The sequence below is a fragment of the Lagopus leucura genome, unplaced genomic scaffold, assembly GCF_019238085.1.
Source record: "Lagopus leucura isolate 7727_CA_CO unplaced genomic scaffold, USGS_WTPT01 Super-Scaffold_73, whole genome shotgun sequence".
NCBI lineage: Eukaryota > Metazoa > Chordata > Aves > Galliformes > Phasianidae > Lagopus > Lagopus leucura.
The window spans coordinates 71,545,944-71,559,747 of NW_024962252.1; the positions used below are offsets into that span (position 1 = coordinate 71,545,944).

The window sequence follows — 13,804 nt, forward strand, 5'->3', positions numbered from 1 at the left end:
ATGATAGTTAATTGACTAAATTGTGTTTAACTCATTAGTCACAAAGATATTATTTGATTGAGATAACAGTAAGTAGGATTTTGCAAGATTGCTTTACTACAGTATTTGATCTACAATACAACAATATTACACTTGGTAGTAGTTCATCATCTAAACATGTTTTGTGATGAAGCTAAAGTTATAGTAACAAGATTTTTTTTTGTTTTGTTTTGTTTCATAATTTCATGTCAAGATATTTAGTCCCTTCTTCTTCCCCACACTTCCTTCCGTGCATTCTTCACCACGTGCAGTGTAACAAATAGCTGAAAATGACTCACTTCCCAATTTTTCTGCATTGATGCCTATCCACCTATGGCTTGCCCATGGTCTCCCAAGATCAAAGCAATTAAATCAATCCAAAAGATACTATAAATGTACTGAGTAGTTTTCTTTATGAAGGAACACTGGTTGACCAAGCACTGCCATACATCAGAAATTTTTTTCATAAACATACAGAACAATTTTCAGTAATATCTACATCTATATGTAGTTAAATTTCAGTTTTGCTACCAAAAAGAAATAGCATTTAATAGTTGTTCAAGAAAATAACTTCAGTTATTTCATGAAATCACTTATGCTACCTTAACCCTACAACTGTCCACCCTGACATAATAGAACACATCTGTGTATTTTAAAAATAACAGACAAGTTAAAAATACCAATTTTACTGAAAATCTTAACCACAAGGAAATTTTAAATCAATTTTATGAATCACAAGTACTTCGGTTGTTCAACTCAACTACTTACTGAGTTGCAAATTCCAGTAACTTAAATGATTCCAAAGATGACAAAAATATCTGAGAAATTTGAAGATTAACTTTAAAAAGTTTATTCTGTGTATCTGATTAAGATTGATCTATTTCAGCAACATAACCAACTGCAGAGCAATAAGTAGCTCATCACATCAATACAAAATCTAACACCAGTCAGCCTCTAACAGTGAGGATACGAGGTGATCACTCTAACAGTGATACGAGGATCTGACACCTTTTGTATTGTTGTGCATATCTTCTTGGAAGTGAAAGTATCACTGGAATTAATAAGCATCTTTCCACAAAGAGAGAAACCACTCTCATTTCTTACTGGACTACATGCAGTGCTACTAATTTACATCATTTGCACATGAATTCTCAGTATGGTTAGATTTTTGAAATAAAGCTACAAATACAAATAAAAATATTTTAAACACTTCATTGAGTTCAAAATGTTTCAACTCCTAGTTCAGAAAAACATTGTTTTACAAAATGGATTTGTGTTTCAAGAAAGGAAACCAAATAATTATAATACAGGGCTAGAAACTGTATTTCAGATACTGATCACAGTTTTTTGTTTGGATAAAAGTATCCAATGTTTTTAAATATTAGTCCAACAAAAGCAAGTCAACAAATCCCATGATTTACAAATAAATGGATGGTTAGAATTGCTTCCTATTTCGAGCCCTGCAGAACAAATTATGATGACAGCATGACTTTCATGTCGTGAATGTTAAGTATAAACAGGGGTAGAAATTAACCTGTTTTTTCCTCTGTCATCTAACATGATACTCCAGACAGCTTCTATATGGCTGTTCAATTTGCATACTAGACTTCAATTCTCCCTGTGAAACTGGAATGTTTTCAGCTAAGAAAGGGTTATGAAATTTTCTATATTGAAATGTGAAGTACTAAAACAATGCATTTTATAATTTACATTTCTGCAAGAATTTTTAATTAATCCAGCGGCTGTTTGGAAGAAACCATCTAATCCAACTACTTATCAGGTAACTTGATTGACTATCATTAATTTCAACCCCTGGTAACTGGTGAACAGGAAAGCAGTCAGGAGCAGCAAAGTAAGAGAGTAAGTAATTTTAGGAAAACATTGAGAGAGAGATAGAATTAAGGGTGTGAAAGATGTAGGATTTATGATTTTAAAGTGCAATGTTTTCCACTTACTCTTCACCCCCTTTTTCCCCTTGCGCTCCTTTTTGTATTGTTCCTTGAGTTTGGTTATTACTCCCTGGTCGACATTCCAGGCTTCAGGCATGAGACATTGGTCTTCCTTTTCTAAACAAAGTGAAACAAATGAAACATCCTTTTTCAGTCATGTCACCAAGTGATCTCCAACTGAAGGAGGTAACAGCTGGTATTGGTACTTGCCTTATTTCAAACAGACAGAAATAGTACCGAGCTCATGAAAGCTATGAAACTGCTACTCCCATTTCACTTTTATTTGCTTTTTCTATTATTATTATATTATATTATATTATTTGCTATTTCTTTACAAGAAATTGAGATTTTAAAATTTCACATGTCTAATTTCCTTAACTAGATACACAGCTGTTCATAAAATGTAAGCAACATTTACTTTACAATACATCAGCTTTTCTTTCCCCCAAGGAAAGAACTATTATGCATGAAAAGAAGTTATGCTAAAGCTATGTTTGTCATAACTTTACAACTCAGATTTTGTGTCACTGTGTTTCAAATATTCATTTCATTGTCTCTGTGGTATGTTGTCATTTACACAAAGCAGCAGCCCATCTAAATTTTTGTGGAACATAGTATACGCATCACCAAGCATTGAATAAAAAGCCCTGAAGAACCTATGAAATTTCACCAAAAGGAGACAGCCTGAGTTATTAGTCTTAGAAAAAGCTACAGAAACATTTCAATATATCTAATGAATAAAATCCCACTTTTTTTAAAAAAGACCTCTTTCAAATTGCTTTTTCTAGGGAATTATTTAGAAAAATTATTTCCTACAGACTGTCCCCAGATACTTCCTACATGTCTACAGGTTCTGTTCAACTTTACAAGCAGATCTTGAACTACTGTGCAAGTGGTATAACGTGCTTAATTTAAAAGTCAGCTGACTGCTCCTGAGAAGCTAAGGACACATTTTACAGATTACTGTAACTGACTGGCAATGTTTAGGATCAAAAATGAAGCAAGGACTTTCTATGTTGCCTCTATACACAGTATTGCTCAATACACAATATTGGTACTTTATGCCACATTTTAACAGTTTCTTTTGCAAAATTAACACCAGTGATCCATAAAGGCAGTTCCTTGAAGAAGCTTATTCTTACATGCCATTATTATGGGACACACAGACTATGAAATAAAAATAACTGAAAAACCTGAAGGCCTGTAACTCAAAGAAAATCCCCTAACATTTCTAGAGATTGAACTATTTCTGACGACAATTTATTTTTAATGTTAGACATTTGCTCATTTTTTTTTACTCATCTGTCATCAATGAAAGTAAAAAGAAACTCAAGGTGTGAATCTGAGAACAAAAAAGCTCCTGTTGGCATACTAGCTTTTCAGTGACATAAGCAGTAGGTACACTTTTCAAGCATAAGTGGATAGACAGATCTTCAACTTTGGAGAGAAGAAATATCAGAACAACTTCAAACAATTTATGATAAAAAAGGGCAACATCTCTAAATTTGCTTGGTGATCAGAATGCTGACTTCTGTATCTAAAAATATTGAGAGGTACTCTCTCAGCAAAGAGGCTACCTACTATTGAGGTAATAATTTGTAATCACTGTATTTGTAATAATATAGAAATTTGGAGTCCAACTACAAGCTCGTAACTTCACTGAAATACTGTATCTCAGAATTGTTAGCTCATGTGAGAGCCACTGCTGCCATGGTCGGTTTCCATCAATGTTTCAGTACCATTATAAAGATTAATTATCTCCCATTCATCTTCCACAGCTCCAATCTGTCTCCGTTAATGTGTAAAACTTCACAGAGAAGCTTAAGGAGGAAACAACCACTCATAAAAACATTCAGTCAGTTCTCTTCCTCCTTCTATTCTCTGTGCAGTGCATTTATGTGGAATAATTATTGCAAGATAAAGTGGATCCTGCCATTTTTGGCTGCAGGACATGAACTTCAAGAATATAGAGAACAGTTTGTGAAATTTCACTTGGTGACTGGGGGGCTTGAACATACACACTTTTAATAACTTGTAACAGAAAATTTGAGAAACAGAATGAATCATTTTTTCCACATTGATAATATGTAATTGTATTTCAACTAGTTCAGTTCTCTGAAATGCATTACTTTCCGTGTCAAAGTTGGAGACAGCAAAGAATGTTTGAAATTGTAAAATACATCTGTAACAGAGTCCCTCATTAGAAAGGGGCACTGGAAAAATCACAGAGATTCCACTCATAGAACTGAAGTTCTGTTTGCCCTGTAACTAAAAAAAGAACAGAGACAGAATGACTGGAAGCAAAAACTTCCACAAACCCTCACATAAAAGCAGTATAAACAAAAATGAGAATATTATATCACGAGAATCTCAATCTGGCAACGAACATAACAATAACATACAAACATAACATACAAATATAAAAAAGGTCCTCCCATTATGACAGAGACCACAATCAACCAATCAGAACATACTCTTACTGCATTTTCTTTCTCCTGATACATTCCATTACATTTCCTTACCCCAGTCTGTTCCATCTCCTGAACTTCTTGATTCCCCATCACCTTCATCTGAGGTAACCAAAAAGTCAAATTCTTTCAAAGCTTCTTCTGTATCTCTGTCTTCACTACTGTCAGACAGCACTCTTTTCCTTACAATCTGAAATACGAGGAAGGAAAGAAAAAACTGAATTAAATAACATGATATTTATATCTAGCAGTACTGTTTTCAACTAAATTGTAATACAGTACAATACAAAATTGTAAGAGGATGTTTAAGAAGCAGGAAGAAAGTACTAATAAACCTTAAATTAACATAAAGATTTCCTTCAAATTTCGAAGTAAAAATGAAAATCATCTGTACAATTACTTCCTGTAACCATCAATATTCAATCACTTGATAATGAATCTACATTGATGTATATGATTATCAGTCTTTTTAATACCAGAAAAGTACAAATCTTCTTTTGATAGAGATAAAAGAAAAAAAACAACCTAAATACACGCAGAACAAAAAACCCCAACACAATGCCATAGGAAGAACATAAGCAAAGCCAAATTGTCTCAACTATTCTGAAAATAACCTAACTCACCTCCGAAATCACTCTACTAATGGACCAAAAGCTTAGCCTAGAAAAATACCTAAGGAAAGTGCTAATTTGCTTAGGTTTGGCAAAAATCATTTCATCCTGATATGTCTTTAGACATTTCAGATATTTATACACAGTACTTCCATGCTTAAACTGCATTTTCCTAATCTAATTCTAAAGCAAATTTGGTAATGGGAAAAAAAATATATACATGTTTTAACAAAAGACCTCACAGTATGCTTCTTGTAATAAATTTACTTTTCCTTCAATACTCAAAATGAACTAGCTGCCTTAAAGTTATTTGATTAACTGGCAAATTAACAAATTTGAAATAAGTAGGGAAAAAAATATTTCTATAGAAAAAGAAAAATTACATTAATCATGTACTTTGACTTGGGACCTTGCTATAAGTCAATGTGAAGATACTTCAGTACCTAGGGCATTCATCCCATGAGGATGAATGGCTGTTTTCTCTGAATACGATGAACCAATTTCACAGCCTAGAACAAGACTAAACACTAGACTTAACACTCCTGGCAGGTTTAGTGAACACAGTATGTTATACATTATATTACAAAGGTGTCTCAGACAGTAGTTCACAGGTCATCAATTACAAGATTCTCTTTAAAAATAACTTTATAACTGGTATTTTTAAGCAGTCATTCTTACAATTGATCATAAAAATGATCCATTTTATCCACTGTAAGTTCTGTCTTCTTAAATTTTTGGATGCATAATTCAATGAATAAATATTCATTCCAAAAATAAGAGGATAAAATTGAGTATTATTTGCGTGTATGCATTTAATGACATCTGACCAAATGATGTTGCAAAGTATACACTACGAGGCAGGGAATCAGGCTTTGACTGAATACACAAACCAGTTTATTAACCACATTTTGAAATTTTTCCAGTTATACTTTTTCTTTCTTCAATAACTCACTTAAATCAAAAGTGGTATTTCAGTTCTGTACCCTACAAGCAGAAAATTCTACACGTCACTTTAAATATAAAATGCACTGAAAAAAGTTAAAAAATAGTAATAATTTTAAAAAGATATCTGGTACTTTAAAAACTGCATCGAACATATATCTAAAGTACTAGTTGGTATGAAATAGCAGTTCAAAATATGTCACTGCAAACTTCCAGCAAGACAGATAGCGAAGTTTAACTTGAACACATGAACTCCTCCTGTGCACACATGCTTGGACAGACCATCATAAAGATGCATTAATGATTTGCACGTGTACATACACAGTCATATACTTTGCATATAGGCATCTCATTAATCTCACTTTTTCTGTTCTTCGTAACTTTTTCAATTATTTTTTCCACTCACTGTTGCGGTATCAATGATTGTTTTCTCTCTTCCTTCAATATCCTCCTCATCTTCTTCATCACTGAAGTCTGCAGCTGCATTTTCAAGGAACTTGAAGGTCTCTAGCAGAGAGGCAGAGTCAGTCAATTCTGGCTTCCTAAACAACAACAACAACCACTATGAGTCAAAAGAAACCATTACAACATCACTTTTGCATTTACCAGTCTGTTCTATTTTATGGTGTCTAACAACACATGAAATTAAAATAAGCCTACAGGGAAAAATGCACTATTTACAGAAAAAAACATTTGTGGCTTAAAAACCTAAATGTTATCCATAAATTCATCTTATTACAACCATTATTCTTTATCCAGCTGCAATTACCAGGCACTTCACAGTTTTTTTTGTTGTTGTTGTTGTTGCTTTTTCCATTTTTAATTTTAGAAGCATTTTTAAGCACTCTCCAGCTGTTACACACCCCAAAGCTTTATCAATACTGATATATCAACACAGAAAGCTGTAGGAACCAAGGTATAAGTTACAGCTCCACTAAGCAGGTTGTCACACGCACCCCAGGGTACAGGAAAACTTTGCTGGTGCTCACTGATGTTCTCCATCTTGTGGGAAACAAACTCTAGATCTATCATCCATTAACTTTTGTGCTAAATTTGCCTTATAAAATGATATAAGTGACTCTTCTGTAGACGTTAACACTAAACAAAAGAGGAAAGAATCAAAACTGGGTGAAATCATGACTGCCAACACTGGCACAAACTCAAGGAGTGTCTCCAGAACAGGAGCTAAAAGAGTTGTCATATTAACAGCTGAAGAGGAAGAATTCAAAAAATAGAACTGTAACCATTAAATGAAATTCTAATAAATGCAAAATTAAAGCAATTCCAAAATTATTAAGGGGTATAATGTTTTCTACGCAGAAGATGAACTTCTTTATCAGAGATAAAGTGGTGAAAAAAATACATTCAGTGTGAACTGTAGTAAAACCCTTTAAAGTACTTCTATGACTTTAAAATTACAAAGGAGACAAACTTTGCTGTTGTTTTCTTACCTTTAACCAGCAGTTGATGTTGCACAGTTCATCACTACATGCACGTCATCTTGATTTTCACAACCACTGAAACCATAGAAGTCTCTCCCTCTCATTTAAGAATTATAGTTCTAAACTGTCTTGTACAGTCATCCCTTCTGACAGTAAGTGCCTTACCAACGCTGTATTTTGCTTCTGCTACGACCCATTTAAAAAGGTTCAATCAACTAACAGTGCTATACAGTAAGGCCCTGTAAACTCCCTGTAGTGTAAACACCTGATTATCTGTCCATCAGCCTTTTATTCCAGAGTTTCTTCATAACACTTTGCCAAGGCTTATTACAGGAAACATTCAAGGTCAAAAGCTCCGATGTGTAATATGGCGTGATAAACAAAACAATTCCTCCTTTATGCTGTCTCCACTCAATTATTTCTAGGCATACATGATAATCATTAGCAGAAGTGGCTTCTGTATAGCTCCAGTATGTCTGCATCTTCATCAGACAATTTGTCATCCTATTCTTTTACCCATCTGCATTGACTGAAAATACCTGTAACAATTTCACTTGCCACTATAAATTCCACTTACACAGAGCACAATATACAGTGATGTACTGCTGTGCACGTTCACGGTCACTGGTTTTACCGACTTTATTAATTCTTCTTTCCCTTATCTTAGATGAGAACTGTCTCAAACATGCTTCCAATTTGCCTTGCTTCTTGTAGTATTTTGTCCCTGACAAACCTGAAAGCACTATGCAATGCTGTTCTTTTTCCTCAAGTAATCACTGCACGGGCAAACTATAGTGCTTCAATCTGTATAATCTATAATACCTAATTTGTAGCAATAATACAGTTTCAAAGAAATCCTATGGGACTGTTATTTTACTGTTTCCAATGCAGAAATGTAATGTGCTTCACTTTAAAAAGTTCTTGTTTTTTTAGGCATCTATGAGTCCTAGTTAACTTTTAGCGGACAAAAATGTCTAACTCTGATTGTTATTTCTTTCTGGTTTGGCTTTTTTTTGTTTTCCTGTGCATAAGGTGATGTGAAAATCTACTATGTAAAAACATAGCGTTATTGAGTAATAACTGCAGATATACCAGAGTATTGTATGAACTAACACCAATCATAGAAGAGAAAATTTTAAATGAGAGAAATTGTTTTTATGAGTCAAACATCCTTTGTAGTAATTCAAACATAAATTAGTTTCTGTACTCATTTAACCTTACAGTGAAGTTGACAGTGACCACCAAAAGAGATTTTATCTTTTTGTTAAGTAACTGGTCAGAATTCAACTATCGTATCAATTTTTACATAGTTAAGTAGTCAGAATATACACTAAACTGCGTATTGCCATTTACAAATGGAAAAAAAAAAGGCACCTTATGCACTGGAATACACAGCTAATCATACATTTCAAAACTTGTGTACAGTACTGAAGTGTACAAAGTCAGCACAGTACAAAAAATATTATTTGTGCTAAAGCACAACTTCCAGTAAAGTGTTTGTAAGACAACAACAACAAAAGAAAACAGAAGTGGGAAAATATTTAAATTATTTAAAGGCTCCACAGAGAAAAGAAGCTTCAAGCTCATACAGTTTGACTGGCTATACTACACCCCTAATATATTTTAACAACCTAGTCAACAGTGACTCACAGTGACTCATCCATATCTTTCATTTTTTAGCAGTACATAAACTTAAGGCATCATTTTAGATATTACCATTAACACAAACATCTACAAATACTCTAAAATACACAAGAGAAAATACCTGGACTTAACTAATTTGCCCTTTGATGACAATTTGAAGCTTGCCTGTTTCATTATTCTCCATTTGCTAAGTTGGTTTCTGTTATGGAGTCACTCACAAAGCAACGGGAAAAAAAGTGGCAAAAATATATTCTGAGACACAACAGTACCGTAAATTACTTTAAATTCCTTTCTGGAAAAATGAACGCAACTCAACACTTCCAGAATTCTTGCAGTCCATAATACTTGGAAAAAAAAAAAACCAACCAAAAACATTCAATGGGTGAAAATAACAGTACAGCAGATCAAAGAGCAGGGACCAGCAGGGAACTGTCCCATCATACAGGCATTAGCGAGGCAAGACAATGGCAAGATTCAGGAAACGCTGCAAATACAGGGAAACTGAAAGAACAAAAACGACTTGGAAAGCACAATTCCTCTTTACTAGAATGCCCCAAATCAAAACTTAAGTAGGGAAGAATGTCACTTTCAAAGTGATGCTTTTTCCTTCTTCCTTAGTCTCGCTGTCTAAAAGAACACTGCTGGAGGAGAACAAGTCTTCTTGGATGTTTCATCTCAGCTGGCTTACCACTTCCTAACCAGATCTAAAACTCATTTAACCAACACAGCATTTTCTATTAATCAGGCTTAACTCTGTGTGGGCATCACATTCTTCTCTCCTGTGGCCATATCCAAAGAGGCAGGGAAGCCTCTGGGCAGAGAACACCTGCTACTCGTGCCTGAGCACCAGTGAGTAGAGTAGGACTAACTGCTCATCACAAGTGTAACAAGCACAATAAGCACTGCCAGGATGTAAAACACAGCTACATTGATGCTGCAGGGCTCTCCACCTTAGTACTAACAGATGGACAGTATGCAGAGAATTCCTCACACAGGGAACTTCTGATTCCCAAATATAAGATACCTTTTTTCCTGTTTAAAAAACAGAATTCTTGTTATTATATGGGCTGGTAACTTCAGTACTTACCTCCGTTAGAGCAATATAAACCTAAAATCACTTGACTACTTTTATCCTCAGAAAAAGTATCTAGAATTTTCTGCAATTGTGACCACCCTGAAAATCTTATTCTAACCCATATTTTACATGCTGTTTGATAATACAGATGTGTCTCAACTCCTTCATTTCTTTAAAATTAAAAATAATGTCTTCCCTTGAAATGAAAGAAATACAATTTGTGGATGTTCCATATATATTATTGAAAGCATGCTAGGATCTCACTGGGCCCACGCAGCCAACTCTTTGCTTTCTTCTCTACAATCACAAGGCTCGGAACAAGCATTTTGTGTAAAATCCAGTTGGCCCTGATAAGGAAATAATAGCAGCTTTAAAAAAAACTGCAGTGTTGAACTGCCTCTAACATTTAACATTCAGGATCTTAACATAAACCCTCTGGTAGATTTTGTTCTCTTATTATGGGAAAAGTAGAAGCTATAACTTGTATGAAAAGTGAAGACATGAGGTTACTAAACAGCATATTGATGACACCTGTTCTGCTTCTAACAAGACCCTGATGTTTCATGCTAGAAAGCCAGGTTTAATTCAGACTAGTGCCAGATTACAGCTGTGTATTTTCTTCACTGTCTATATTTCTGTCATTATTTTTTTCCTCTTCTGATATGACTCTGGGGAGTTTCTGTGGTCATGTCCTTGGAGAGTGCCACAAACTTCTCCCACAAACTGCCTGGCCACAAAACCACTAACTGCCTCAGTCCTATCCACTCCCTAGCAGAAAAAGGAGAGGTAGCCTTGCTGGATTGGTTCCATTTTTGTTTGATTGGCTTTCAGTCCAAAACGTACACAAGTTGCCTTAAATAAAAACAGATTTTATTGACAAATTCAGAAGCAGGAAGGAATACCACAGTATAAAGTTAAATAAACAGGGGTTCAGCTGAGGCTGAGAAATGTTTCCAGGACCTGTACAGGAGAAAGCTCATCATGGCCCAGCATCTGAAGAACTGTTAAGTGAATTCTTCCTTGAGCCATTTTTGTTTTGTTTCTCTCACTATCAAAACACGATAGCACAAAGTCACTGTTTTTGTTAATTTCCCACTGAATGTCAATATTTCACATTCTAATACAGTCTTTTCAACGTGGCTGATGGAGTCCTTTCAAACTGGATACAGAAAATAACGGCATGCAAATTCAAATATTTTCCTATGACAGCTGTCTTTACAGAACAGTTTAAGAAATCGTGATTACTGTGCAAAAAATCTCATAGTATCAACACTAATATCAAACTAATAATTTATAAACTTATGAACGCTTATAACCATCCAAATTAAAACACATAGAGCACTGTACAGACTAGAAAGTCTGTCACAACCATTAAAACTTCTTACAAATCCACACCACACGATGCAAGAACCAGCGCAATACGTGCTACAACCAGTAAGCAACACTTACAAAATGGTTTGGATGCAAATTGGAATTGTGAAAAAGTGCCACTGAAAAAAGAAAAACCTTGTGCCTTGTCCAATCTGGTCAGATAACTATGCTGTGTCAAATAAAAAAGGTTTCTAAAAGATAAATAACAATTCAGCGTTTAAAGAACTGAGGTAATGTTAAACAAATCTCTCTCCATTTACCACCCCTCTTACGGTCTCTTTCTCACTCCCTGTACAACTTCTGTCTCTTTCTTCCCATTCCTTCTGCACCATGACTCTCACCTGGTACTTCCAAAAATAACAATTTAGACTCCTAATCCTTATGATCTGTGCCAATGAAATGAAAATTGGTACTACTTTCTTCACTTAATCCCCCAATTTACCTAATCATTTTTTCTGCTTCAGTGCATTTGTTAAAAGTGGCTAGGACTGGCCTAAACCACATATCTCTGTAATGTCTGTTAGGTCACTGCAAGACTGGGGTGAACATAAATGGGAAAGAAATGGAAAAAAAAAAAACAAAAAACAAAAAACCAACCAACCAAACAAAAAGAAACCTGATTATAAAACACAAACAGATTTGGGATTTTTTTTTTCTCTTTTAAAAACTCAATATGCTCTTCTTGGAAATCTTTTTCATGGCAGGTATTACCTTGGGTAGTTAAAAGGTGAAATATTTTCCCAAATAAACCATTTTATAAGCAAGTTAACACACAACATTCCTCAGCCCATGTGCAGTAGTTTCATTACATGTATTAGTGTTAATAGAATTTAGAGATGCAAAAGTTATTAAGGCCTTCTGGTACAGAAAGACATACATTTGTGGCAGTCTCCGGTGGAATGATCAGTTGTATATTACAAATATAAGATTTCCAGAATATTTCCTTCTAATATTTGAAAGAGTCTTTGGATCTGCTCTCAAACGTGTTACTTTGATGCTTTAGCAAAGTATATGCAGTGGAAGACATACACAGTTCAACAGAAAATTTGAGCAGCAGATCAGTTTCAGAGAGAAGCTGAAATGCCATTCAACTTTTCGTTAAAAATTTCTTTTGGCTATTTAAACTATAGCCGAACTATAGAACTATTTAAATAGTTCTAGTCAACAACTCTTAACAAAAACTCAGATAATTTATCTATATTGTTTTTATGTATACACACATGTGCATATAGATACAAACGTATTCTTGGCATATCCTTACTCCTTTTTCAGTTCTATTCCTCTTTTATATTTGCTTCCATTCATATCAAGCAATAGTCAAATACAGACCTTCAAGAAGGTAAACAAATCTGACTGTTTAGGTTTCAGTCAATAAGATAAAGCTGTTAAAAATGAGGTAATAAGTGAGCCAACGATACTTAAATACTCTCAAGTTTTTAAGGCTACACATGACATTTGCAGGCAGCTTCATTTATGTTTCAGTTTGCTGAGGGAAAGCACCCATTTCTCCCACCACGAGTGTTAACAATTTCAACCATTAATATAAAGTTATTGTTTTAGTAACTATTTGAGTCCAATCATGCCAAGTGGTACTTATCTTTTGTAAAGCAAGTGAGCTGATTTGAAGAAACTGAAAACAGATGCCCTTTTAAATTCCATGAAATAAGTGGAAACAGGACTACATCTATTTCAGGTTATCATATTAACATTTCATTTATGGAATCAAAATCTCCCAGGGTGCACTCAAAATCCACATGATGTCTTGACTGCTAAAGTTTTCATGAGGATCTGTACATTAACAAATAAATAGGCAATGTAAGAATACAAATATTTGCCCACAGATGTGGCAGCTAGTAACACACAAAAAATGAGGTGACATGATCTAATTATAAGAGAAACTGAAATGGGTTTAGAAGGCTTTCACACAACAGTAGCTAGTTCACTGCTGCACCAAAAGAAGAAAAAAAAATAGTATGAACAGTTTTCTGATGTAACTATAACACTCTATGATATGTATGGTGGTCGAGATGATGAGGGATGATGGACAAGATGGCAATTTCCTAAAATGAATGAAAATTAACAGAATTCAAGTTACATATTATCTGTTGTCAATCAAGATGATTGACCCAAGTATTTGCATTGAAGTAACTACTGCAAACTTAGCCATATTAAAATAACCAGCAATCACCTTCACATAACCATTCCTAACATTCTCACAAGCATCTCCCACAAAAAGGCTCAGCTTACTACCAATACAAGAACACAGCGTCTGAACTCTGGCTGT

At 34.5% G+C, this 13,804-nt stretch overlaps 1 protein-coding gene across 1 annotated transcript in view; it reads right to left on the reverse strand.

Annotated features, from left to right (window-relative positions):
* Positions 1-13,804, reverse strand: part of STRN (striatin) — a 63,174-nt gene that overhangs the window by 22,900 nt on the left and 26,470 nt on the right. The window contains exons 6-8 of the mRNA XM_042892667.1: positions 6,395-6,530; positions 4,490-4,625; positions 1,974-2,084 (exon numbers count right to left, since the gene is read on the reverse strand). Coding sequence (XP_042748601.1) covers positions 1,974-2,084; positions 4,490-4,625; positions 6,395-6,530 — 383 coding nt within the window. The remainder of the gene's footprint in view (positions 1-1,973; positions 2,085-4,489; positions 4,626-6,394; positions 6,531-13,804) is intronic.